This window comes from Leptopilina heterotoma, unplaced genomic scaffold (assembly GCF_015476425.1).
Source record: "Leptopilina heterotoma isolate Lh14 unplaced genomic scaffold, ASM1547642v1 Lhet_121, whole genome shotgun sequence".
In the NCBI taxonomy this organism is placed as follows: Eukaryota; Metazoa; Arthropoda; class Insecta; order Hymenoptera; family Figitidae; genus Leptopilina; species Leptopilina heterotoma.
In genome coordinates this window covers 1,724,016-1,751,177 of record NW_025110839.1, presented here as the reverse complement: position 1 = coordinate 1,751,177, position 27,162 = coordinate 1,724,016, and the positions used below count along the sequence as shown (strand labels likewise).

Genomic DNA, 27,162 nt, shown 5'->3' with positions numbered 1-27,162 from the left:
TTGAATTCTTTCGAGAAATGTTATTATTTATGAAAATAATTTAAATCCCTAGAAGAATTTCTCTAATTATAAAAATATATGGGTGATTCTCCAAAAAACCTCATTTTGCATGTAGTCAAGGTTTTCTAAATAATTATAATCATTTGGGAAAGTACCAAGTCATATTTAATTAAAATTGCATGGGAAATATTTCAATATCATAAAGAATTTAATCAAAATTTTTCAAAATTATTGAATTTTTGCGAAGAGTTTTATTCAACTTTTAAAAATAATTGAATTCCTGCGAAATATTTTATTAAAAAATTTAAATTCTTCTTAAAAATTTTAACAAAATTTTTGAAAATAATTGAATTTCTGAGAAGAATTTTATAATTAACATTTTTTTAGATAATTGCATTCTTTTGAAAAATTTTATTAATTATGAAAATATTTTAAATGTTCTAAAAAATTTGACCAAAATTTTTCATAATTGAATTTCTGCAAATAGTTTTATTATTTATATAGAAATAATTGAATCTTTGTGAAAAATTTTATAAATTATGAAAATAATTCAATTTTTATGAAAAATTTTATAAATTAATGAAAATAATTGAAATCTTGACAAGAATTTAATTAAAATTTTCCAAAATAGTAGAATTTTTTTGAGGAGTGTAATTAAAATTGTATTGAAAATATTTCTATTGTCATAAAGAATTGAATCCAAATCTTTCAAAACTATTGGATTTTTGCGAAAAATTATCAAATTTAAAAAAATAATTGAATTCTTTTGAGAAATTTTATTGAAAATAATTGAATTCCTGCAAAGAATTTTGTTAAAGTTTCTGAAAGCAATAAATGATTATAATAAATTAGTTAATTAGTTAAAAATTGAATTATTTTTAAATTTTGTGTCTCAGATTATTTTAAAATTGAAATTAATATTTAAAAATTTCATTGCTATTTTATTTATTTATAATTTTCATTGATAAAAAAGTGTTAGACCAATCAATTAATTTTCTTTTATTTTCTTCTTCAATTTTTTTGTCAATATTCTTTTACATTAATTGAATTTGAATTTAATTATTTTTCCTACGTATGTAATTTTATATTTAATTTAATTATTTTAAATGAATTGAATAAATTTTACATAAATTGTAATAAAATAAATTTTCATTTTTCAGTCGTTATTGTCCTGCCTGAGAGAGTCCCACCGTACAAGAACGGTATTTCGCAAAGTAAGTGGCTTCGTTTACATGATGTCAGTTCTTGTTTCCCTCGAGGGTCAACTTGGTCCTGAAATTGAGAACAATGATTTTTCTGGTACAATACAAAGAAGCAGTCAAGATGAATCACAATTATTGACATTGTTACATGTCGTATTTCATACAATAAGTACTGCCATGCGTTTTGAGCCGGCGAACGCAAAATTCTTTCATCACGAAATTTGTCAATCAAGTCTGTGTGATACATTAAGATTACTGGGCTGTTTTACAACAAGAACAAAACTTTTCGAAACTGATGTCGCAACAACACACAATTATCACAATATTCTCCTTGCATTATTCACCGGCAGTACATTGGAGCCGGCATTTCCCGCTGAAATACCAAAAAAGCTTGGTTACGCCTGCCTTTTATTGAGACTTCTCTATGACGTTGCACTGGATGCTTTTGATAAACCAAATTTAGCCGGTGTTGGAATGCGTTCACCGAGTCATCGACAGAGCAGCATTGAACATCCAAAGTATATTGATTCGCCGCTTGCTGTTAAACGAAGTACAGTGAATTCGTTGAATTTGAATCCGCCGGTGCCGGAGCCAATTGTCGTTCATCCGGGCATTGTCATTGGAATGCTGCATCTTTTGCCGTCGATAATGGACGAATCGAGACCGGAAATTGCTCTTGCATTGCAATTGTATGTGGCTGAGGTTATTAAGAGTTTGGTACGTTCCGAGAGGAATCAGCAAATAATGTGTGAGGCTGGAATGGCGGGCGAATTATTGTCGATGGGACGCACGGCGTTGCAGGACGAGACGCATCCTTTACATCAACCGTTGCAATATATTATTGAACGACAAGCGGCACAAGCATTAGAGCCGAGGGATTTGAGGGAATTTTTACGATTGGGCGATCCATTGTGTTGTATATCGCTCGATGATATTGATCCGAATAAACCACGTGGTGGTCCAGTTCCATTGACGAGAATTAAGACACTTGTTTCGATGACAACGCCAAAGGATTTTCGTGCACATGGTTCTTGTACTTTGCCACCTTTCGTTGAATTCGACATGAGCGCCGAGGGTTTTGCTTGCTTATATTTGCCGAGTGTCGCTCCTCAAAGTACAACACCACCCACTGTTGTTTCGGCTGATAATAGCGTTGTCGGGGGAATCGGATCCGGTGAGTCTTTATTTCTTAAATTACCTCTACAGGGTTGACACATCTCAGGAAAATGTCAGAGAATTTTAACAAAAATACAGGAAAAATACCAAATTCCTAGAATTTAATATTTTCACAGCTCAGAGAAATGCCAGAGAATTTAAACAAAAGTGCTGTAAAAATCTCAAATTTCTAAAATTACTACAAAACATCTGATTTTTGATATTTAAAAGCATTTTTGAAATACTTAAAAAACTTGAATTCTCCTTGAAATTTTTTCACCTTAAAAAAAAATTAATTCTAATAACTAGGGTAGAGTGGGGTAAAAAAGCCATGGTGTAAAAAAGCCATTTGAGTTTTATTTAAAAACTATTAAGCCGATTTATCAGCTGTTTAGAATATAAATACTATTAGGTAATACGCAACTTTTGAATCTAATTTGAATGTTGTACCTAGATTAATATTGTTTTTATTATAATTTTAATTTTTTGTTGCTTTTTTGAAAACATTTTGGTGAACTTTTCAAACATATTACAATTTGATTAAGTGAACGAATAATAAAAGTAAATGTTTGTACATAAGGAGAAAAGTATACCGAAAACGTATACAATGTTAATTTTGGGAAATTGAACTGAATTAACAATTTATTTTTGCTTTTTTTAATAACTGGTCTTGGGTGTAAAAAAGCCAGGGCAAAAAATCCATTGAATATTTAGTGAAATTCACTTGTTTTCTATTTAAACTAACCTTCTTATTTTACAAAATTTCTCGTGTTTATTTAATAAAATAAATTAAACACGACGAAAAAGTAGTTCAAAGTGCATTTAAAAAATAAACAATGAATAAACGGTTGCAACGAAATATGTTATCTGTGGTAAAACTTAAAGAGAACTTCTAAAAAAGGTACGAAAAATTGGCAGTGCAAATGGAAAACAGGTAAACTTAATATAATTTTCAATTTTGCTTGCTAAAAACTCTTTCATAATTATTAGAATATTTTTCAAATAAGACTATTTGTCATATAAATAAAGGGAAACTATAAAAATACCTAAATTGATAACATGTTTTGCTAAAATCGTAGGGTGGCTTTTTCACCCCACCAGGTGGTGCAAAAAAGCCACTTTACAGTGCTTTAGTAAAACTCTTATAACTTAGTCCTTTCATGAGATAAAAAATATTTCCGTCAAGAATTTTCAAGCGTAATAACTAAACTTTCAATAACAATTGGAAATTTGAGAAAAAAATTTTAAATACAGATTTTACAACATCAAAAGTAAAAATGTTGCTTTTTTACCCCACTCTACCCTATACAAAAATTGAAACTAATTATTATTTCAAAAAATTTTAATAAAATTCTTCGTAAGAATTCAATTATTTTCATAAATATAATAAAATTTCTCGCAGGATTTTAAATATTTTCAAAAAATTTAATAAAATTCTCGACGAGAATTCAATTATTTTCATAAATAATAAAATTATTCGCAGGCCTTCAATTAGATATTTTCCATACAATTTTATTAAAATTTCTCTAAAGCATTTAATAAATTTTAAAAATCGCAATAAAATTCTTTAAAAGATATAAATTATTTTCAAAATTTTGTTATAATAATAGTATGTATATTGATGCACACATCTAGGGAGGAAAATAGAAGATTTCACATACTATTTTTTCTAACACACGTAAACGGAAAGTACAACCACTTCATAAAAAATTTTAACGACAATAGTGTTTTCAACCGAAAGTTTATTATAATAATAGTATAATTTTTTAAAATGATTAATTATTAAAAATTAACAAATTTAACAATAACAATAAACAACAATTTAACAATTTAAACAAATTAAAAAACAAACAAAAACAACAATTTAACAATTTTAACAATTAAAACAATTTAATAAAACATATATTTAGTCGTAAATAAAGATACATTTTATCTTTACATTGTTATTAAAATATATTACATGTGATTTTGGACGACAGGGAGGTAAAGTACTTTTCTCTCCCCGCTATGACGTCACGGGGAGGTAAAGTATACTTTTCTCTCCCCGCTATGACGTCAGAGGGAGGTAAAGTAACATTCCCTCCCTCTCGTCGGAAAATACATACTTTTCACCCTCTACACAGGTAAGAAATGATGTACTTTCCATGCGTGTGTTAGAAAAAATTCTTTATAAAAAAAAAATTTTCTATTCTTTTTTCAATATAATTTTAATTAAACTCCTCAAAAGAATTCAATTATTTTTATAAATATAGTAAAATTCTACACTAAAATTCAATTATTCTCAAAAATTATAATAATTAAACTCTTTGGGAAAATGCAATTATTTTTTAAAGTTTTAATAAAATTCTTCGTAAGAATTAAATTATTTACAATACAATTTGAATTAAATTCTTCGTAAAATTCAAAAATTTTTAATTTAATTCCTTTAAAGAATATAATTATTGTTATAAATAATTGAATTTTCGAAATTATTCAATTTTTTTAATGTTATTTTAATAAAATTCTTCCCTAAAATTCAATTATTTTTGTTGTATAAATAATATAATTCTTCATGAAAAATTAATTGTTTTCATAATAAATAATAATCTTCGTAGAAATTCAATTATTTTCAAAAATTTTCCCCAATTCAATGATTTTTAATATCTACTATTTTAATAATATTTTCCAAAAGAATTCAATTATTTAAAAAAAATTGAATAAAATTCTACGCAAACATTTAATGATTTTCATAAAACTATAAAAATTGAACAGGAATTCAATTATTTAAATTTATTATTTATTATTATTATTTAAATTATTTAAATTCTTTCTAGGAATTCAATTGTTTTCATAAATAATAAAACTGAATGCAGAATTTCAATTATTTTTAATACAATTTTAATGGAATTCCTCGAAAAGTGTGATTATTCTTAAAATATTTATTAAAATTCGTCGAAAGAATTCAATTTTTTAAAAATTTGTAATAAAAATCTTTTCGAGAATTCAATTATTTAATAAATTTTTTTTTATTTATTTAAATAATTGAATTTTCGTAGAATTTTCTAATCAAAAATTGAATTGAAGTGGAATGGAATTTCAGTTAAAATTTTAGATAATAATTGAATATTAAAAGTATTATAGCGTGAATTTTTAAAAATAATTGGATTTTGAAAAGATTTCAAATCTTTGAACATTTTAATTTTTCATACTTTTAACTAACAATTCTGTAGAAGAATCAATTTTTTCGAAAAAGTTTATTTCAATTTTACTTGAAATTAATTATTTTCAATACAATTTTAATTAAATTCTTCGTAAAATCCAATAATTTTCAATTTAATTCCTTTAAATAATTCAATTATTGTTATAAATAATTGAATTTTTTAAAAGTATTTAATACTTAACTAGAATTCAATAAATTTTATAATAATAAAATTGAGGAGCAAGTTTTCAAAACTTGATAAATCCATATTTTCTTATTTCGAGAAAATGAAACAAATGACTTTTCTCACATGACCACTATAGTTAATTTTAAATTAAAAAATTTGTATTAATTAATTTTTATAACAATGTTTTTATATTTAAGACGTTCTGTTTTTAATTAAACATTATCATAATTAAGTAATTTAAAGGTTTTGGTAATTTTTTCTAATCAAAAACATAAAAATTATAAGTCATCTTGGTTATGTCAAAAAGTTTTTAAATTGAAAATTCGTTGTTAATAAATTTTTTTTCTTACATTTAACAGTGACAGGTCGATTTGTGAGGTCTTTAAAATATTAAATTTATGTTTATCTCAATTTTTAAAAAAATGGATTTATCAGCTTTTGAAAATTTGCTCCTCAATTCTTCTAAAGAATTTATTTATTTTCAAAAAAAATTTAATAAAATTCTTTGGAAAATATCAATTATTTTAAAACATGTTAATAAAATGCTTCGTGAGAATTCAATTATTTCCAATGCAATTTTAATAAAAATCTTGAAGAATTCAATTATTTTTAAAAATTTAAATAAAATTCTTTGAAAGGATTCAATTATTTTTAATAAAATATTTATAAAATTTCTGAAAAGAATTCCATTTTCGAATAATTTCAGATTCAAAATTAAAAAGATTCACTTATCAACTGATTATCTAATTTTTCATTATTTTAAAAAAATTTTTAATGAAATTCCTTATTTCAAAAATTTTAATAAAATTCTTTGAAAGAATTCAATTACTTCCATAAATAATAAAATACTTCACATTTATCTAATCATCTAAATTGCATCGAAAATAATTTGATTTTGATAGAGTTACCATTAATATTTTGATTAATTAGATAATTTTAAAATATTTAAATAACTAATTTCTTTTAAAAAAATTAAATTTTTGGTGATAAGTTTTGTTTAAAATTCTTAAAAATGTAATTTTTAAAATATTTCAATTTTGCTTTTTAAAATTTTTTTGAATTGTTATAAACCAGTAATTGAAATTTTGTAAAATAATTGGCATTTTCTACAATAATTGTAGAATTATTCTATTAAAAAGTAATTGAAATTTTCTGAAAATCTGGTAAAAATGTATTTCAAAACGTTTAAATTTAATTTCTGTATTTGTAGTAATTTTTGTGGGCAGCATCCAAATTTTTTTTATTTATTATAAAGTTATTGAATTTCAAAAAGTTTTAAATTTGATATTTTTGAAAATCTTAGTTCTCAAGGAAAAATAATAATCAGAATATTCTTTAGGGTCAGGGAAAATGTCAAAATTCTTTCCGGAAATCAGAGAAAAGTCAGGGAAAAGCAAAATTTAATTTTTGTGGCAACCCTGTTATTCAAAAAATTATGTTTATATTTAAAAATGTAAAAATTTTTTAACTTGGAAAATTATAACAAATAGCGCGCGTAATCGTTGTTAATTATTTATTTGGATTATTTAAATTGCAATGAATTAAAATTTTTAATTGTAAATTTAATTCGCTGAAAATTTATGTTCTGATAATTTTAATTTAGTTTTAGCAAATTTCATTGAATCTAATGTCCAATGTTTTTGAAATTTCAAATCTATTTCAAGATTAAAATCTCAAATCTTCCGAATTTTAATTGCTTTATGTTGCGATTAATGTTTCAGGTGACAGACCATTCCCACCGCAAACGGGATTGACATACAGTACCTGGATTTGTGTAGATAAATTTAGTGATCCTAGGACCGATCCGCATTGCGTGAGACTTTTAACACTAGTGAGAAGTGTTTCAACCGCAAAAGATTTAATTTGTCTCACAGCCGTTTTAAGTGCCAGAGATAAAGCCATTATCGTTTCTACACAAGAGACTCCTTTACCGCAAAGTGAGTATAATATTTTAATTATTACAAAAATTATATCTCAAACTATATATTCCAATTTTAGGGAAAATTAAAGAAAGAGAAAAAGAATAATTTTTATACAAATAAATTCTTAAATTAAATTCCCAAAATTGAATTAGATTTCAAAATTAAATGAAATCCCCAAATTAAATTAAATTCGAAAATTAAGTGGAATTTTCAAATTAAACAAAAACTTTCCTAAATAAAAAAAATTTAAAAATGTAAATTGAAAATTTTAGAAAAAGTAAATAAATTGAAGAAAATTTATAAATAAAAAGAAGTATTTCTAAAATTATTGGAGTCTAATTGACAGAAACGCGGGAATACAAAAATTGGATTTTCGATTACAGGGGAAATAAGAAAGTATGAATGTGTCGAGTGTTCTGATTTTTATTGCGCACTTTATGATAAAAACACTCGAAAGAGAATTATTCACTATATAAATTAATTTCCTTCTTTCCTAATACACTATCAATTGAATAAAAAGGCTTGTCAGTTCCTTAACTGTAATCATCTTATTTATAGATATTGGCGAATGGGAGCCAGAAGGGACAGAAGAATGCGGAGCAAGAGTTTGGTGTCCAGATTTGCTTCATGAAGGACAGTGGCATCACATTGCCATTGTTCTTAATCGAGCCGTATTAAAAAATTCAAGTTTCTCCCTATATTTAGATGGACAACAAATCTACAGTCAAAAAGTGAGTTTCTCTCGATTTTCTAAATTCTAGAAAATCAAAATTAATATTGTTCGAGACGAGAAAAATGGTTTTAGAAATTTTCATTCTTTTTTTTTGGCACAAAATTTCTATTTTTTTTTTGAGAAAATTGAAATCTTTTTTTTTGTCTAAAGAAAAAGATCTTTTTTTTTTAAAGAAAAAGAGAGATGCGGGAAATTTTGATATATGTTGATAAAAAGAAAATTATCGTTTAGTTGAGGAAATTTTAAGAAAAGGTTGATATTGTGATTAATTTTGTTGGAAGTGAAAAAGAATTTTTGTTCAAAAATGTATTGAGATAAAAATGAATTTTTTTAGCTTCATTATATTTCGCAAACTCCTGGAGGTGGAGCGGCAAATTTAACGATTGCACCACCTGTTTATGGTTACATTGGAACGCCACCATGTTGGCGTCGATACTCGAGATTAGCGTGGAAACAAGGACCTTGTCATCTTGTCGAAGAAGTCTTCAATCCTCAAAGTATTGCGACTTTGTTTAAACTTGGTCCCCATTATATGGGCAGTTTACAAGCTCCGCAACTCGTTGGTGAGATTTTTTTTCATCCAAAAGTTAAAAACGAAATTTTATCCTTTTTTTCCTATTATTTATTCTGGAAGTTTGGAAATTTATTTTATTTTCTTTTTTTGTTATTTCTTGCACAAAAAGATTTGAAACTTTTTTTCTTCTATTTGTCATTTTTTGTTTCAAAAGCTAATACATTTATTTTCTTTTTTGAGGGGGATTTTTTGCTCCAAAAGTTTGAAAAAAAAGTTTGGGAAACTAAAAATAGTCAGAAAAATCAGGGCAATGTCGGGGAATTTTATTAAAAGTAGGTACTGGAAAAAGTTAAAAATTTCTGCAGTTACTACAGAAATTCTCCTTGAAATTTTTTCACCTTAAAAAATTATTTTAATCTAATTCTAATAACTATACGAATAATCTTACTAATTATTATTTCTAAATTTGAATAAAATTTCTTGCATGAGTTCAATTATTTTCATAAATAATAAAATTTCTCACAGAAATTCAATTATTTTCAAAAATTTTAATAAAATTCTTCACAAGAATTCAATTATTTCCATAAATAATAAAATTATTCGCAGGACTACAATCAGATATTTTCAATACAATTTTATTAAAATTTCTCTGAAGGATTTAATTAATTTAAAAAATTGTAATAAAATTCTTTAAAAGAATTAAAATATTTTCACATTTAATAATAATAAAGTACATGTTCCGGTAATCTCTTCGCAGTTTGAAGTTAGTTGTTGTTTGCTTTTTTGTTTCTTAACTTTTTTATAATTTTTCTTTTCAAATATTTTCAATTTTAAAATTAATGTATTGAAAATCATCGAATTGTTGCAAAGAATTTTATCAAAAAATTTGATAATAATAGAATTCCTTCAAAGAATTTTATTATTTAGAAAAATAACTGAATTCTCACTAAAAATTTTTATAAAATTTTTTAAAAATTCTAATTAAATTCTTTTGAAGAATTTCTTTGAATTTTTCAAACTAATAGAGTTTCTTTAATAACTTTAATTCAAAATTTTAAAAGCAATTGAATTTTATGAAGAAAAATTTTATTAAAATTGCATTGAAAATAATTGAATTCTTGCGAAGAATTTTACTATTTATAAAAATAATTGAATTATTCCGAAGAATTCATTAAAATTATAGAAAATAAATGAATTTTATGTTAATATTTGAAAATTTTAATTTTTTTAAGGAATTCTATTAAAATTTTTTTTAAAAGAATTGAATTTCTGCAAAGGATTTTACTATTTATAAAAATAATTGATTGAATTATTGCGAAGAATTTTACTATTTATAAAAATAATTGAAATGTTTCGAAGAATTTATTAAAATTTTAAGAAATAATTAAATTGTTATGAAGAATTTTATAGAAATATTTGAAAATAATTAAATTTTTTCGAGAAATTCAATATTAAAGTTGTTTCGAAAGTAATTGAATTATTTTTAGAGAATTTTAAATTCTTTTTGAAATTGAATTTTATGGAAATTTTTGAAAATAATTAAATTCTTTAGTGTAATTTTATTTAAATTAGATTAAAAATAATATAATTCCTGCAAAGAATTTTAGTATTATTTATAAAAATAGTTGAATTGTTTCGAAGAATTTATTAAAATTTTAGGAAATAATCGAAATTTATGGAAATATTTAAAAATATTTGAATTCATCCGAGGAATTCAATTTAAATTGTTTTGAAATTAATTGAATTCCTGCAAAGAATTTTACTATTTATAAAATAAATTGAATTTTTGCAAAGGCTTTACTATATTTAAAAAAATAATTGAATTTTTTCGAAGGATTTATTAAAATTTTAGAAAAAAATTGAATCCTTTCGTGAGATTTTATTAAAATTTTTGTAAATATGAACAGTAATAATTAATTTTGTACTTAATAAGTGAATTTAAAAAATTTTGATTATGAAATTATTTAAAAAATTTACCTATTTGAAAATAAAAAATTTTGTAATTTGCATAATAATAATACATGGAATATCACGTTCCGCGCGCTAGAGCGCGTAACATTTGTTAGTTTTTTTTAAATTCTTTATAAAATTTGAATATTTCACAATATAATTTAACAATTAAATTCCTCAAAAGAATTCAATTATTTTTATAACTAATTAAATTTCTCTTAGCAATTTAATTATTTTCAAGAATTTTAATAAAATTCTTCACAAGAATTCAATTACTTTTATAAAAAATAAAATTCTTTCATTAGAAATTTAATTAAATTCCAGCGAAGATTTAAATTATTTAATAAATAATTAAATTCTTCGCTGGAATTCAATTTTTGTTTGTAAATAATAAAATTCGTCATAGGAAGTTAATTATTTTCATAAATAATAAAATTCTTCGCAGGAAATAAATTATTTTTATGTATTCAAAACTTTTATAAAATTCTGTATAAGAATAATAGTATTTTAATTTAAGTAACAGGGAAATAAAGACAGCCCAATTTGTTTACGGTGATTTTTGTGACATGAGTGAAGGTCGAGGGCTCCCCGAAACCTTCACTCGTGTCACAAAAATCATTGAAAACAAATTGGACTGCCTTTGTTTACGTGTTACTTACAATATTTTTTTATTTCAAATGCATAAAAGTGACGATTTCAAAATGCAGACGACAGGGATTAAAATTTTTTTCAGTACAATTTTAATTAAATTTCTCGAAAAAGTCCAATATTATTTTCATAAATATTTCAGTAATAAAATTCTCTGTAGGTTTTGAATTATTTTTGAAAATTTATAATAAAATTCTTTGAAAGGATTCAATTATTTTCATTAATAGTAAAATTTTTAACTAGATTTCAATATATAAATATTTTTAAATAATTATATTCTCGGCAGGAATTCAATTTTTTTTTAAATAATAAAATTCTCTCCACGAATTTAATTTTTTTTATAAATAATAAAATTCTCTCCACGAATTTAATTTTTTTCATAAATAATAAAATTATTTTTATAAATTCAACAATTTTCTATACAATTTTAGTAAAATTTCTTGAATAAATTCAATTATTTTTTTATTTAATATAATTTTTCGACAGAATTCTTTTATTTTCAAAAGTTTTGATAAAATTCTTTATAAGAATTAAATTATTTTCAATGCAATTTTAAATGAATATTTCTCTGGAAAGAATAAATTTCTTATAGTATTTTCTTTAATAATTAGTAAATATTTAAATTTTTACATGAGTCACAATCGATTGTATTCAGATGTTTGTTAGTTTAAAAAGTAACTATTTAATGGATACAAGTTGCGTTTAGAGTAAATTAGAATTTTTATTAATTCGCTAATTGTAAAAAGATTTAAATCTATAATTTTATTTTTAAGAATTAATAATTAAAATTTCGAAAAATACAATATAAAATTCTGCATAATAATTGATAAAAGTTCGCTGCAATGTAATTAATTTTTAATTTTTATATAATTTATTTTAATAGATAAACCTGTTTATTCTTTTTGATTTTTGCAATTTTTTTCTCAAAACATTTTTTTATATTTTATTCAAAATTAAATTTCTTTTATTATCTTTAAAATAAGGGCTTTATTTTCTTCAGGTCCGGAACCATTGTCGCCTCTGGTGGCAGAAGAAAAAGTTGTCTTTGGCTTAAACGCGAAAGCAGTCTCACAATTGACATTGGCGAAAATTAGAAAAGTCTACAGAAGAGCCGATAATAAAGCCATTGCTAAACAGGTGAATATAATAAAAATTAATCATTTTTAATTTTATTTAAAAAATAAATCATAAATATTATTGACAGTGTAATTAAACTTGACTTTTTCATGGAAAATTAAATTACGAGTTGTGTCGCTTTTAAAATTAACTTGTTTGATATTTTTAATACTTTATTTCTATAAATACGAATTTTTAAAACACTCGTAACTATTTTTTTTATTTGCAAAATTTTCAAAACCGCAATTTACAAAGCGTCTGTTATTTTTAGATTTAAATAATAAATACCTACATTATTCAGAAATACCTTTTTATTTATTTATTTAGAAGATAAAAATACATTTTTAAATATATTTAAAAATACCTTTTTGAAAAAAATTATTTTTTAAATATGTATATTGAATTCTAAAAAATGAAAGATTCTTTTTTTGCTTTATAGCTTGGTATGTCCTCTCATGAAAATGCAACTCCAATTAGAGTGTTGCATAATTCAGCTGGACATTTGAGCGGTCCAGCGAGATGTTTGGGCGGCGTTGTCGTTGGATACCTTGGAGTTCGTGTTTTTAGTCCTCGACCAGTTGCAATAATGATTGATAATGTTGGAGGATGCTCCGTTTTGCTAGGTAAATATTCATTAATTTATGTAGAATTAATAACAAAAGAACAAAATCTAAATTTAAAAATAAAAAAATCATTTCAACGAAAAGAAATTTGCATAGCGATTCATGTATATTACCGACTTTTGCTGGCGGTAATTAGTATTTTATTATCGTCACTTTAATGCCCCTTTATCACGTGAATCAGATATGCTTTCCAAAAAAAAATTATTCTAATTACTAAACAATTCACCTTCTATTAAACTTTCGTAATATATTCAATTACTTCAAATTATTTATATTTTATATTTATTACTTAGATTTTATAGTTATTATTTAGATGTTAATAATCGTTGTATTCCGGTAATCTTTTCGCAGTATGAAGCTAGTTGCTGTTTGCTTTTTTGTTTCACAACTTTTGAAATAATTTTCCTTTTTAAATGTTTTCAATTTTAAAATTAATATGTATACTGACAATCATTGAATTCTTGTAAAGTATTTTATTATTGAATTCTTTTGAGAAAATATAATTAAAATTGTATTGAAAATAATTTAATTCTTGGCAAAATTTTTATTAAAATTCTTTAAAATAATTGAATTGTTTTGAAGAATTTATTTCAATATTCTTGAAAATAGTGGAGTTTTTTTTAATAATTTTTACTGACAATTTTGAAAGTAATTGAATTTTATGATGAATTCAATTATTTTCAATACATTTAATAAAATTCTTTGCAAAAAGTCAATTTATAAATAATAAAAATCTTCGTAAAAAAAACAATTATTTTTATATAAATAATAAAATTCTTATCAGGATTTCACTTATTTTCAATACAATTTCAATTGATTTCTTCGAGAATTTCAATAATTTTAAATTCAATTCCTTTAAACAATTCAATTAGGTATTGATATAAATAATTGAATTTTTGAAAGTATTTAATTTTTTTCAATGTAATTTTAATAAAAATCAATTTTTTTTATTGTAAATAATAAAATTCTTCATAGAAAGTTAATTGTTTTCATAATAAATAATAATCTTCGAAGGAATTCAATTATTTTTATAAATAATAAAATTTTTATCTGGAATTCAATTATTTTTTGTAAATAATAAAAATTTTCTAAAGATTTAAATTATTTTATAAATAATAAAATTCTTTCCTCGAATTCAATTATTTTCCAAAAAATTTTAATAAAATTCTTCGCAAGAATTCAATTATTTCGCTACAAAATTTCTCTGAAATTCTATACAAGAATTGAATATAAATTACAGAAATAAATTTCTTAAATGATTTCTATTATTTTATAAATAATGAAATTCTTAACTAAAATTCAATTATTTTAAAATTTAAATTATTTTTTAAAATTCTTCGAAAGAATTCAATAATATCAATAAATACTAATTTATTCACAGGAATTGGATTATTTTAAATACAATTTTAATAAAATTTCGCCGGGATTCAATTATTTAAAAAAATTTTAATAAAATTCTATTTAAGAATTCCATTATTTTCCAAAATAATTAAATTGTCGATGTACTAACAATCATTGATTTCTTGTATAGTATTTATAAAAAACTTTAAAAATAATTGTATTCATTTCAAGAATTTTCTCAACGTTTTTTTCAAAAATTGAATTCTTCCGAGAAAATGTAATTAAAACTGCATTGAAAATAATTTAATTCTTGTCAAGATTTTCATTAAAATCGTATTGAAAATAATTGAATTTCTCTGAAGTATTTTATTATTTACAAAGAATTGAATTTTTGCCAAGAATTTTACAATTTATAGAAATAATTGAATTGTTTCGAAGAATTTTATCTGAATTTTTGAAAATAATTGAATTCCTCCGAAACATTTTATTATTTATGAAAATAATTGAATTCCTTTGAAGAATTTTATTATTTATGAAAATATTTTAATCTCGCGTAGAATTTTATTATTTATGAAAATATTTTAATCTCGCGAAGAATTTTTTTATTTATGATAATAATTGAATTCTTGCAGAGGATTTTACAATTCATAAAAATAATTGAATTTTTGAAAATAATTTAATTTTTTGAAGGAATTTTATTAAAAATTTTGAAAATAATGATTTTTTTAAAAAGAATTTCATCAAAATTATCGAAAATATTTGAATCTATAGGTATTAAAACTCTTGAAAATAATTAAATTAAAATTATATTTTTTAAAATAATTGTATTCTTTTGAGAAATTTTGTTAAATGTGTATTGAAAATAATTGAATTGTTCTAAAAAATATTATTTATAAGAATAATGAAATTCTTGCGAAAAATTTTATTAAAATCTTTGAATAATAATAAACAAGAATATTTAATATTATGTACCAACTTAATAAGTAAGTTCTTCAAATTTTTAATCTGGAATCATTTAAAAATTGATGGTTATTCCTAAAAATATAAAAGTTTTTAATTTACAAAATAATAATAAATGGAATACCGCGTTCCTCGCGCGTATCATTTGCTAGTATATTTATAATAAATATAAAAATAAAATAAATAAAACAAAAGCACGCAAGAATAAGCTGTTTGATTATTTGGATTTAAATTTATATGAAAAATGGAAAATTTATGAAATACTTTTTTGTCCTACCTGCACGGAAAGTATGTCATTTCGGGCACTTAGAGCGGGCGCAAAGTAACTCATTACCACCCAGGGGTAGGGGAAGCGGGCGCAAAATATTTTGCGCCCGCTTCCTCTACCTCCGAGCGGGCGCAAAATATTTTTCGCCCGCTTCCCCTACCTTCGAGCAGGCGGAAGAGTATTTTGGGCCCGCATGTTAATTATTCGATTTTCTTCATTAAAATGTAATATTTTCGAGTTTCTTTTTATGTTGACTATAAAAATGCAAATATTTTCAACTTGTTTTATTTTGTCTAGAAAAATGTGCAATTTTTTTTTCGATTTTCTCTAAAAAAAATTATGACACATTTGATTTTGTTCACATTTCGGTTATAAAAATTGGCAATTACTATATTTCCAGAATACATTGTTTTCTTATTTCTATATTAAAACTTCTATCATTATAGACTTCAAAGAGTTAACATTTATATAGAGTTTAATTTTTAACTAATATGAGCGTTTAATCGTTCGTGTCCTCAATGACATACTTTCCATGCAGTTAGGACAAAAAATTATGTTAGCATCATGGGCGCAATCACCTATTTTGCGCCCTTGATACGAAGATAACTATTTTATTAAATTGAAATTAAATTAATTAATATTTTTTCCTTGAAATGTTTAATAGGAATGATAGCAATGATGCAGGATGTGGAATCTCTTTATGCGGCTGTTAAAGCTTTAGTCTGCGTTGTGAGGTCGAATCAAGCGGCTCAACAAGAAATGGATAGACGCAGAGGCTATCAAACATTGGCAATGTTATTGAGACGAAAGTGTCCTCTTCTTAACAGTCACATTCTTCATTTGACATTCAGTTTAGTTGGAACAGTCGATAGTGGACGTGAAACAAGTGCAATTCCAAATATCACTGCTTTTCAGGATCTTCTCTGCGATTTACAGGTGAATGACGAAAATTCATTTTTTTTCCCTCAAAAGATTAAAATTTCCAAATATCAAATTTTGATTCCTTTTTAGATATTTTTATTTGATCCAATTTTCAATTTTAGTTCTTTCAATTTCAATCCACAGGTTGTAAGAGTTCAAATGCAGGAAATTTTTTTTTTATTAAAAGTATTTTCATATATTTTCATAAATTACTTTTTAAAATATAAATTAAAAACTTAAATTTTACATTTAGAAACTTTAGAATTAATTTTTTTGATAGTGGCACAAAATTATTCTAATACGAATTTAATTCGAAAAAAAATTTAATTTCATTCATTTGAACGGTCAGAACTTTAGGATCATCAATTTCTATTCAACTTTTTTCTATTCTAAATGTAGTCAAATTTATTTAAGAATTTAAGAATTTATTTACGAGTTATATTTTAATTAAAATAATAACATTTTTTTATTGTGAATTGTTTAAAACCAGGTTTGGCATGAAGCGCCCGGTGAATTGTTACGATCATTATTGGAGCATTTATACGAGTTGATAGCAGATTCGAGTGAAAAGCGAACAAATTTACGTCTAATGAGAGATTTGCAACTTGTTCATAAATTATTGTATATTCTTGGCGAAGTAAAGCAAAATGCAACCAGACAAGTGCTTTTGGCGTTGCTCAGCATTCTCCTCAGTCAGCCACGTCAAGCCGATCTTTTATGGTAAAACTTTTCATTAAATTTCGTATGTTATTATCATTTTTTCTTTTTTTGATTCAATTTTATAATTTAACTATCAAGTGTTACGTGCGCCAGATCACGAAACGCGAGATTTATTATTTAATTTTTTATTATTATTATGTATATTACAAAAACTTTTTATTTTCAAATATTAATTTCAATTTTGGAATAATTAAAAAAAATTAAATTATTAACTAATTTACTGATTAATTATAATTATTTATTGTTTTCAAAAACTTTAATAAACCCTTCATAGGAATTCAATTATTTTCAATTCAATTTCAACAGAATTTCTCAAAAGAATTCAATTATTTTTGAAAATTTGATAAAATTCTTTGAAAAAATTCAATTATTTTGAAAAATTTTGATTAAATTCTTTATGAGAATTCAAATATTTTCAATGCAATTTTAATTAAATTCCTTAAAAAAATTCGATTATTTTCAAAAATTTTAATAAAATTCTTAACAAGATTTCAATGATTTTCATAATTAATAAAATTCTTCACAAAAATTTTATTATTTCGAATAATTTCAATAAAATTCTTTATAAGAAAAAAATTTAATCAAATACTTTGAAAAAATTTAATAGTTGTCTTAAATAATGAAACTCGTCGGAGAAATTCAATTATTTTCAAAAATTTTGATAAGATTTTTAATAAGAATTTTAATTTTTTAAAAAAATACTTCGCAAGAATTCAATCATTTTTGATAAAATTCTTCGCAAAAATGAGTTCAAAATATTGAAAAATTTTGATTAAATTGTTTATGAGAATTGACATATTTTCAATACAATTTTAATTAAATTCCTCGAACAAATTCAATTGTGTTCGAAAATTTTTTTAAATTCTTGGCCAGATTTCAATTATTTTCATAATTTATAACATTTTTCGCAGTAATTTAATTATTTTAAACAATTTTAATATAATTCTTCGTAGAAATTCAATTACCTGCTTTGAGAAATTTTGTAAAAATTATTTATGAGAATTGAATTATTTTCATAATTATTAAAAAATTCTTCGCAAAAATTAATTATTTTGAAAAATTTCAATAAAATTCTTCAATTAGGTATTTGAAAAAAATTTAAATCTTCCCCTAAATAATAAAATTCTTCGCAGAAATTCAATTGTTATGGAAAATTTTGATAAAATTCTTTATGAGAATTGAAAATAGATTTTTAATAAAATTTTAAGTAAATTCCACGAAAAAATTCAATTACTTTCGAAAACTTTATTTAAATTCTTAACAAGATTCAATTATTTTTAAAAATTTATAATATTTTTTTGCAAAAGTTCAATTATTTCCATAAACAATAAAATTATTTGCAGAAATTTAATTATTTTCAAAAATTTTGGTAAAATTCTTTAGAACATTTTAAATATTTTCATATAATTAATAAAATTCTTTCAGAGAATTAAATTATTTTTATAACTAATAAACATTTCTGAAAAGAATTCAATTATTTAAAATAATGTTAATTATGAGTTTATGACATTTTTCGCAGAAATTCAAATTATTTTCAAAAATTTTGATAAAATGTTTTATAAGAATTTAAATATTTTCAATATTATTTCAATTAAATTTCTCGTAAAAATTATCTTATTTTGAAAAATTTTAATTTAATTTTTAGCAAAGAAATTTAATTATTTTGAAAAATTTGGATAAATTTCTTTATTAGAATTAAATTATTTCAGATTCAAAATTATAAAAGGAATAATATAAAAGAAATATTCTTAATTGAAAGCAATTTTGTTTAATTAATTTTTAGTACATATTTTTTAATCTTGAAAGCATGAAATTACCTAGAAGTTTATTAATTTTGAAATTCTAAACATTGAAAAGAAAAATTATCAAAAAAATTGGAAAACAAAAAGCTAACGAAAACAAATTAATTAACTTTAAACATCGAACAGATTATCGGATTACCACGATTATGAATTTAGATGATAGAAGATTTATTTATTTAAAATATATTTAAATTCAATTTTTATACCATTGTTTTTTACTAATTTTTTAAACAAATTTATTAATTTAGTATACTTATTTATTAACTATATTTATAATGCATGGTTTTTATGGCCCCATAAGTGGGTAAATTATTAAAATAATATCGATAAAATATTTTTTTTATGAAGATATTTTTTTCAATATTTTATCGTATATTTTTTAATGAATAAAATATTTACTTTAAAATGTTTAATTCCAATTCAGACTACTCGTGAAAAACGTGCCGTTTTAAAAAACATTTGAGAATCCTGACATTTGAGCTGAGCTTTTTAATTTTTTTAATTTTAGGTATAAGAAAGAAGTTGTCTAAAAAATAATAAATAATCAACAAATTAATTCAATAAATTAGTAAAAATAATCCTTTTTCAAAGAAAAACAACAATTATGTAAAGTGCAACTAGAAAAATCATTTTTGTATAACTTTATAACCTTTGCTTCAAATTTTTTCTGTACTCCCAAGTGTCAACCTAAAATAAAAAAAATGAACATTAATTTGGAGTTGTTATGTTTTTCAAATCTCAGCTCAAATGGCAGGTTTCTCAAATGTTTTTTGAAACGGCACGTTTTACACGACTAGTCTGAATTGGCACTTTTCTGCACCCAACCGACGATTTATATAAAATATTTATATAAATTTAAAATAAAAGTTAATTATTTTGTAGCTTATAATAGTATAATTTAAGAATACCTTTTCATTTGAGGTGATGAGCATGTACAAAATTTGAATTGTAATAATTTACTTTTTTTTAAATAGGTTCGGACAATATATTGTATCAACTTTGCCCCTGGTTTCGGAGAAGCATTTAGTACCACGTGAGGGCGAAGGAACGAAGGAAGGCGAAGGGGAAAATATTCTTCTCAGAAATCGATGTCTTCAACTTTTACATTCACTTTTGTACAGTGGTTCGAAATTAAATGCAAAGTAAGTATTTTTAAAATAATTTTAATTTATTAAATTTATTTTCTATTTGCAAATTTTAGAAAAAAAAGAAAAAATTATTTTTCAATTGAAATAGAATTAAAAAATTTTGTACTTCTATTTTAAATTTCTGTTTTTCACCAGCATGTGCGATGAAGTTGCAAAAGTTCTTGGATTAGATTGGATTCTGTTGTTCCTTCAATCTGGACTTCATAGTACAACTGTTGTGTGGGGTTTGAGGATTTTAGTCGCCGTTTCTTCGGTACAATCGATTTTGCAAAAATTCAAAGATGGAACGAGTAATGGCGGTTGGTTGAGGCACACTGATCATAATAAAGTTGCTTTAGCTCTTGGTGAGTTGTTTTTTTTCAATTTTGAATGAATTAATTAAATAATAAAAATTCCACAGGAATTCTATTATTTACAAATTCTTTATAAATTTCTTCGCAATAATTCAATTATTTTCATAAATAATCAAATTTTTTACAGAGATTCAATTACTTTCATAAATAATAATAAAACTCATCGCAGAATTTCAATTATTTTTAATACAATTTTAATGGAATTTCTCGAAAAATGTATTTTATTCTTGAAAATTTTATTAAAATTCATCAAAGAAATTCATTAGAATTTAAGTATTATTGTCAATACATTTTTAATTAAATAACAAAATTTCATAAAAGATTTCAATTATTTAAAAAGAAATATTAAAATTCGTCTCAAGAATTCAATTATTTTCAAAAGTAATAAAATTCTTCTTATTTAGAGCGTGAATTTTTTTTGGAAATAATTGAATTTTAAAAAGGTTTCACATAAAAAACTTTAAGAATCTGAATTTTTCATATTTTTAACTAACAATTCTGTGGAATTAATTTTTTTGAGAAAGTTTAATTGCGGAATTTTTTTTTTTTTGAAATTGTTTCAAGTTTTTATTTTCTAATATATATGTTACGGTTAATGTGCGAAGTTGGTGAATGTGCACATTACTCGAATTGGACGTTAGTTGAATGGTGAATGTGAGAATAGCATACGAATTTTGTGTTTCTACGCACTTTAATCGGTGAATGTACACATTCACCAAATTGTTTTGGCCAAAGTGAAAAATTAGTATACCCCGAGCAAATGGCAGGGTAGTGCAGGTATAGTCGGACAGTACCGGTGGTCGGACACTTTCATGTTTTTTGTCAAATAAATAATAATGCATTGCAATAATTACTTTAAAGTAATATATTGGACGAATATATGAAGTATGTATTTCATGAAAATAGTGTTATTTTACAAAATAATTAAACAAGAAATATTGTATTCATTATTTTAAAAATCATGCTGTCCGAATGTAGCTGCAACCATTTTCGAGTAGCGCAATGAGTAGCACAAAGTTTTGTTGATAATTAATCGTAAATATTAAAAATTATAGGATTCTAATATTTTTTTATTATTAACTTCTAATAAGCTCTAATTCAATTTTCCAGTAGAAAGCAATTACAAAATTATTTTTTTACTGTATAAATCCAAAATATCTGACAGACGTCACTGCAGAATGCAAACTAGAATAATAACTGACGTTTAGAAAATAAACATTCAACTGTTACAAATTTATTGTATTTGTAAAAGTTTTATTCTTAAACAATTGACATTTCAATTTCCATTTGTTACATTTGTATTTCTATATATTATTCGTTCCATTTATATCTTTATTTCTTTTTTAAAATTTATATTATTTAATTACTTATATTAAGAATTATTTATTTTTAATAATTCCTTACATTATCATATTTTGTAATAATTATAACTACTGAACAAATTACTTGCTTTCAATTTCTACATTTACTAACTAACGTTGGTCAATGTGTACAATCACCAATTTACTTGGGAAATGTACATAATTTCTTCTGAGAATGATAGATTATTCACATTTACCAAAAAGCCCGGTAAATGTGCACATTCACCGGACTTCGCACTTTAACCGTAACATATATATTTAATTATATATATATATATTTAATTGAAGAATTTACGACTAATTTTTATAAAATTGAATTGCAAACTAATGGATTTGAAAATTTTCAAAAAAATATTTTTCAAAAATTATTAAACATAATTAATTTAAAGAATAATTTTAGTTAAAAATCCTGGAAAGCTATAATTGAATTGAAGTGATGAGAGTAATTTTGAATAAGTTACAGTAACAATATTCTTATAATATAAAATAATGATTTTATCAGTCGGTCATTTTTAATCATTATAAAACATGAAATTATTGATTACTCCGAGTAATCGATTTCTTCATGTTTTATAACAATTTTTTATAAGTTGTTTAATTTCAAAAAGGTTTTAATTTAAAGTTTTTGATAGTCTTAATTCTTATGGAAAAATTATAATGACTAATTATTTAATTTTGTAAAATATAAATGTAGTTTTAAAAACCTGGAAGAATTCTGTTTTTTAACCTGGAAAAACTGGACAAGTCAGGGAATTTGAAATGGCAAGAATGAACAATTGAAAATGCAACATATAATTGTCCATGATTAAATACATTTTTTCGTAAATGGATTCCAATCTTATCAAGTGTTTGACCTTGTCTCTTATTAATAGTCATTGCAAATGCTAATTTTATTGGAAATTGATGTCGTTTAAGTGTAAATGGATAAAAATTTTCACAATATAAGTCTATTCTATGTATAAATATACTATGTCACCAGCTTTATCACTTGTTAAAATTTTACACCGTAAAAGATTATTCGCAAGCTCTAACACTTTTAATTTTTATTAAAAGTACTGGAAAAATTAAATTTTTGAAATTCATAATTATCTTGATAAATAACAAAATTCTTCACAAGGGTTCAATTATTTTTATGAATATAAAAAAATCTTTGCAAAATTCAATTATTTTTATAAATAGGTAACAATATTCATCACAAGAATTCAATTATTTTCAAAAGTAATCAAATTCTTCGGAGAAATTCAATTATTTTTAAAAATTTTAACGAATATCTCGTCAAGAATTCAATTATCTTTATAAATAGCAAAATTTTTCGCCAAAAATTCAATTATTTTCAAAAATTTAAATAAAATTCTTTGCAAAATTTCAATTATTTTCAAAATTTTTTCGCAATTAAATAATTTTTAATATTCACTATTTTCATAAAATTTTTAAAAAGATTTAATTATTGGAAAAGTTTTTAATACAATTCTACGAAAACATTCAATTATTTTCATAAATGAATAAATTTCATTCAGGAATTCAATTATTTTCATCGCAGAATTTCAAATGTTTCTAATACAATTTTCAATACATTCCTTGAAAAATGAAATTATTAAATTAACAATTTTATTAAAACTTGAGGAAAGAATTCATTTTTAAGAAACATTCAATTATTCAATAAAATAATAATATTCGTTGTTATAATTTAAATATTTTCATAAATAACATTTAATTCGTAGCAGAAAATTAATTATTTTCAAAATATTTTTTAATTAATTCTGCAAAAGAATTCAATTATCTTGTTAAACAACAAAATTCCACTCCATAATATCAATTATTTTAAGGAATTTTAATAAAATTCTTTTCCAAAATTCAATTATTTTCATAAATATCAAAATTTATCACAAAAATTCAAGTCTTTTGAAAAGTAATAAAATACTTTGCAGAAATTAAATTATTATTAAAACTAGCAAAATCCTACGCGCGCGATGCGCGCGTGAATTATTTAAAGAAATATCACGGTAGCAATCTGTCTACCTGCCTTCCACAGAAAAAGTTTAATAAATTTAATTTATATTATTCCATGTTTATAATAGTTATAATTTTTTAAAAAATCTCGGTATTTGAACTAAATTATCATTTCCACGTCTCAGAAGCCACTTAAAAAAATTGCAAGGGGATCCAAGGCGGGGAAAACAGTGACCTTTATTTTTTATCACGGATTTTTCATAAATCCTAGAATATAAAATAAATTATTATTGAAAAAAATCAAAATCACTGCTTTCCCCGCCTTCGATCCTCTTGCAAATTTTTTTAATGACTTGTAACATTAAAATAAATAATTAGCAAACGAAAAAAATTACTTCCAAGGCGTGGAAATTATAATTTAGTTTAAATACCGAGGTTTGAAGAAAATCCGTGAAAAAAATAAATATTACTACTTTCCTTGTCTTGGATCCTTTTGCGATTTTTTTAATGGCTTCTGTTATTAAAATAAATATAATTACCAATTGTGAAAAAGATGCCTCTACTCAACTCAAGTTTCAAATGTAATTTTTATACATGTAATTTTCTTATGAAATCCCTCAAACATTTTTTAAGCTCATATAAATGTAATAAAATTCAAACTCAAAAGATTTAAATTACAATTTCTTTAAATCTTTTAATTTTCATTCATATATGATTCTAATAATGGTTGGGGTACAGTTTTTCTAAATCATATTTTCTAAAAAATTTTTTTGCTAATAAAGGTGAATTTGTAAAGAACTTTTTTCTAATAAAGGAAATTTTCTGTCTTCAAATAAAGGTAATTTTCAAAATTTTCTTTTTTCTAATAATATTCAATTTTTGTAATCACGATCAATAGGTACATATGATTAAAAAATAAAATTTACGGAAATTTGTTAATTCTTTAAAAAAAATACTTGAGATTTCGTTAAAAAATTATAATAAAAAATAGAAATTATGCAAATTTTTTAACAAAATTTTAAAATAATCATAGTTAAAAATCGTAATTAACAAATAGAAATATTATAGGGATTTTTTTCTTAAAGATGTTTAAAATTTTCTACAAAATTTTTTTATAAATATATTAACTTTGAAAATTTTGGTGTAAAAATGATGCAAATTATTTTTTTTCAAAGAAGAACAGAATATTGTTAACAAATTGTGATAAGAAATAGTAATTTTATAAAAATTTTTTCTTTATTTTCAAAAAGAAACTTATAATTTTGTAAACAGAATTGTGATTGAGAAACAGAAAATATGTAAAATAGTTTCTATTTCATAATCTTAATTTTTTAACAATTTTCTAATTTTTATCAAAATTATGGAATTTTACAAATTTTAGGAAAATAAACATTAGAAATTATAACTTTTTAGAAAAACTTTTTCGGAAAACAGATTTACTTAGAAATCGCCTTTTTTTAGACAAAAAGGATTAGAAAATATTTTTTTAGAAAAAGTGTTCGCCTACACTAATAATTGTTAGTATTCATCCGAAAAATATATTGAATACATTGAAATGTTGATAATTGAAGGAAAGAAATTTTTAATAGAATTTATAAGTATTATTTTTCTGAATTAAATACAAAGTACCCGATTCTGCGTAACCGGAAGGGCAAAAGTATCAAAAAATGTAGAAAATACGGGATTTTTTTTAAAGTTTATTGAATTATCATTTTATAGGAGACTGAATTTACCAAAAGAAATAAAAATTCTAAAGATTTAATTAAAAAATACCATTTGAATCATAAAAAACATACTAAATATTTAAACTTCAAAATTTAAGTGTCTTTAATCAATTTATTTTTGTCAAACAAAAGTGTCAAATAAAATTCAGTTTACTAATTGAATAATATTGTAAAAAAATTGTTCGATATATAGAATTTAGACTTTTTATCAATATTAAGTTTGACAATTATTTTTAAAAATTTTAATAAAAATGTTTCAAAAGTTTTCAATTATTTTCAAAAATTGTTATAAAATTCTTTAATATAATAAATTTCAGTAAAATTTGAATTAAATTCCTTAAAAGAAATGAATTATTTTCAAAAGTTGTTAATAAAATTCTTCGTAAAAATTAAATTTTAATAGGGTCAATTGGGGTAAATGTAAACGGAATATTTATTTTTCACCAAAAACATTAGTTTTTTTTGTTAAAAGGTAAAACGAACGGATTTTTTTTGCATGAACTTGTTACTAGAGTTCCCTAGAAAAATTTTATGAGGTACGAAAAAATATTGATGCACCTGAATCGCCTAAAACTGACTGTTTACATTTACCCCGAGATTTTGAAATTTTCCTAAAATTCGGGGTAAATGTAAACACCACTGTAGTTAAGCGAGGTTTAAGAAACAAGTTATTTCAAGTATACTACTGTTTTAAGGGATGGAAAAACTGAAAAAAAATTCTTCGTAAATCAACCAGTTGACTGATAATGTATCATATAAAATAAACAATCAACCATTACAAAATTAATAATGTAAAAACTTGAATAAACTTGAACAAATTTTAATAGATTTTTATTCAACTTGGTAAAAAGAAGTTTTCAAGGTTGCTGAATAAGAATCTAAAATCGAATTTTTAAATTTCAAAATGGTGGATCCAATATGGCGGATGAACCTACAAATAATATTTTTAAAAATTGATCAAATTTGCTTGAATCTGGCTACTAGGGGGTTTTTGAGGTCGCTGAATACGAATTTGAAGTCAAATTTTAAATTTTCAAAATGGCGGATAAATCTAAAAATATTTTTAAAAATTGATCAAATTTTCAAAAAAAATTTTTTTTTTTTTATCAAATTTTTTTTTTCAATTTTTATTAGGGCATTAATAAGGAAGAATTACATACTTTTGTTTGATTTTTAAATTTATTTTTATGCAAATGCGAGACAAAATACTGAAACAGTAAAATTTTGATTTTCAATCTTTTTTGCATTAAAAAATAACTTACACTATGGCATTGCCAATTGTCAAAATAAAATATTGGCAATACTCAGAACATCTTGTATGTGAGCTGAGGTAAAAATATTGACGTCGTACTTATTTTTTAATTTGTAAATTTAGCTGAAACATCT

The 27,162-nt window shown here is 22.8% G+C and overlaps 1 protein-coding gene across 2 annotated transcripts in view; it reads left to right on the top strand.

Annotated features, from left to right (window-relative positions):
* Positions 1 to 27,162, top strand: part of LOC122510833 (WD repeat and FYVE domain-containing protein 3) — a 67,434-nt gene that overhangs the window by 20,652 nt on the left and 19,620 nt on the right. For both annotated transcript variants that reach the window (XM_043625759.1, XM_043625768.1), the window contains exons 11-20: positions 1,161 to 2,376; positions 7,444 to 7,659; positions 8,203 to 8,375; positions 8,712 to 8,940; positions 12,490 to 12,626; positions 13,045 to 13,228; positions 16,462 to 16,733; positions 17,209 to 17,438; positions 20,215 to 20,382; positions 20,524 to 20,732. In XM_043625759.1, coding sequence (XP_043481694.1) covers positions 1,161 to 2,376; positions 7,444 to 7,659; positions 8,203 to 8,375; positions 8,712 to 8,940; positions 12,490 to 12,626; positions 13,045 to 13,228; positions 16,462 to 16,733; positions 17,209 to 17,438; positions 20,215 to 20,382; positions 20,524 to 20,732 — 3,034 coding nt within the window. The remainder of the gene's footprint in view (positions 1 to 1,160; positions 2,377 to 7,443; positions 7,660 to 8,202; positions 8,376 to 8,711; positions 8,941 to 12,489; positions 12,627 to 13,044; positions 13,229 to 16,461; positions 16,734 to 17,208; positions 17,439 to 20,214; positions 20,383 to 20,523; positions 20,733 to 27,162) is intronic.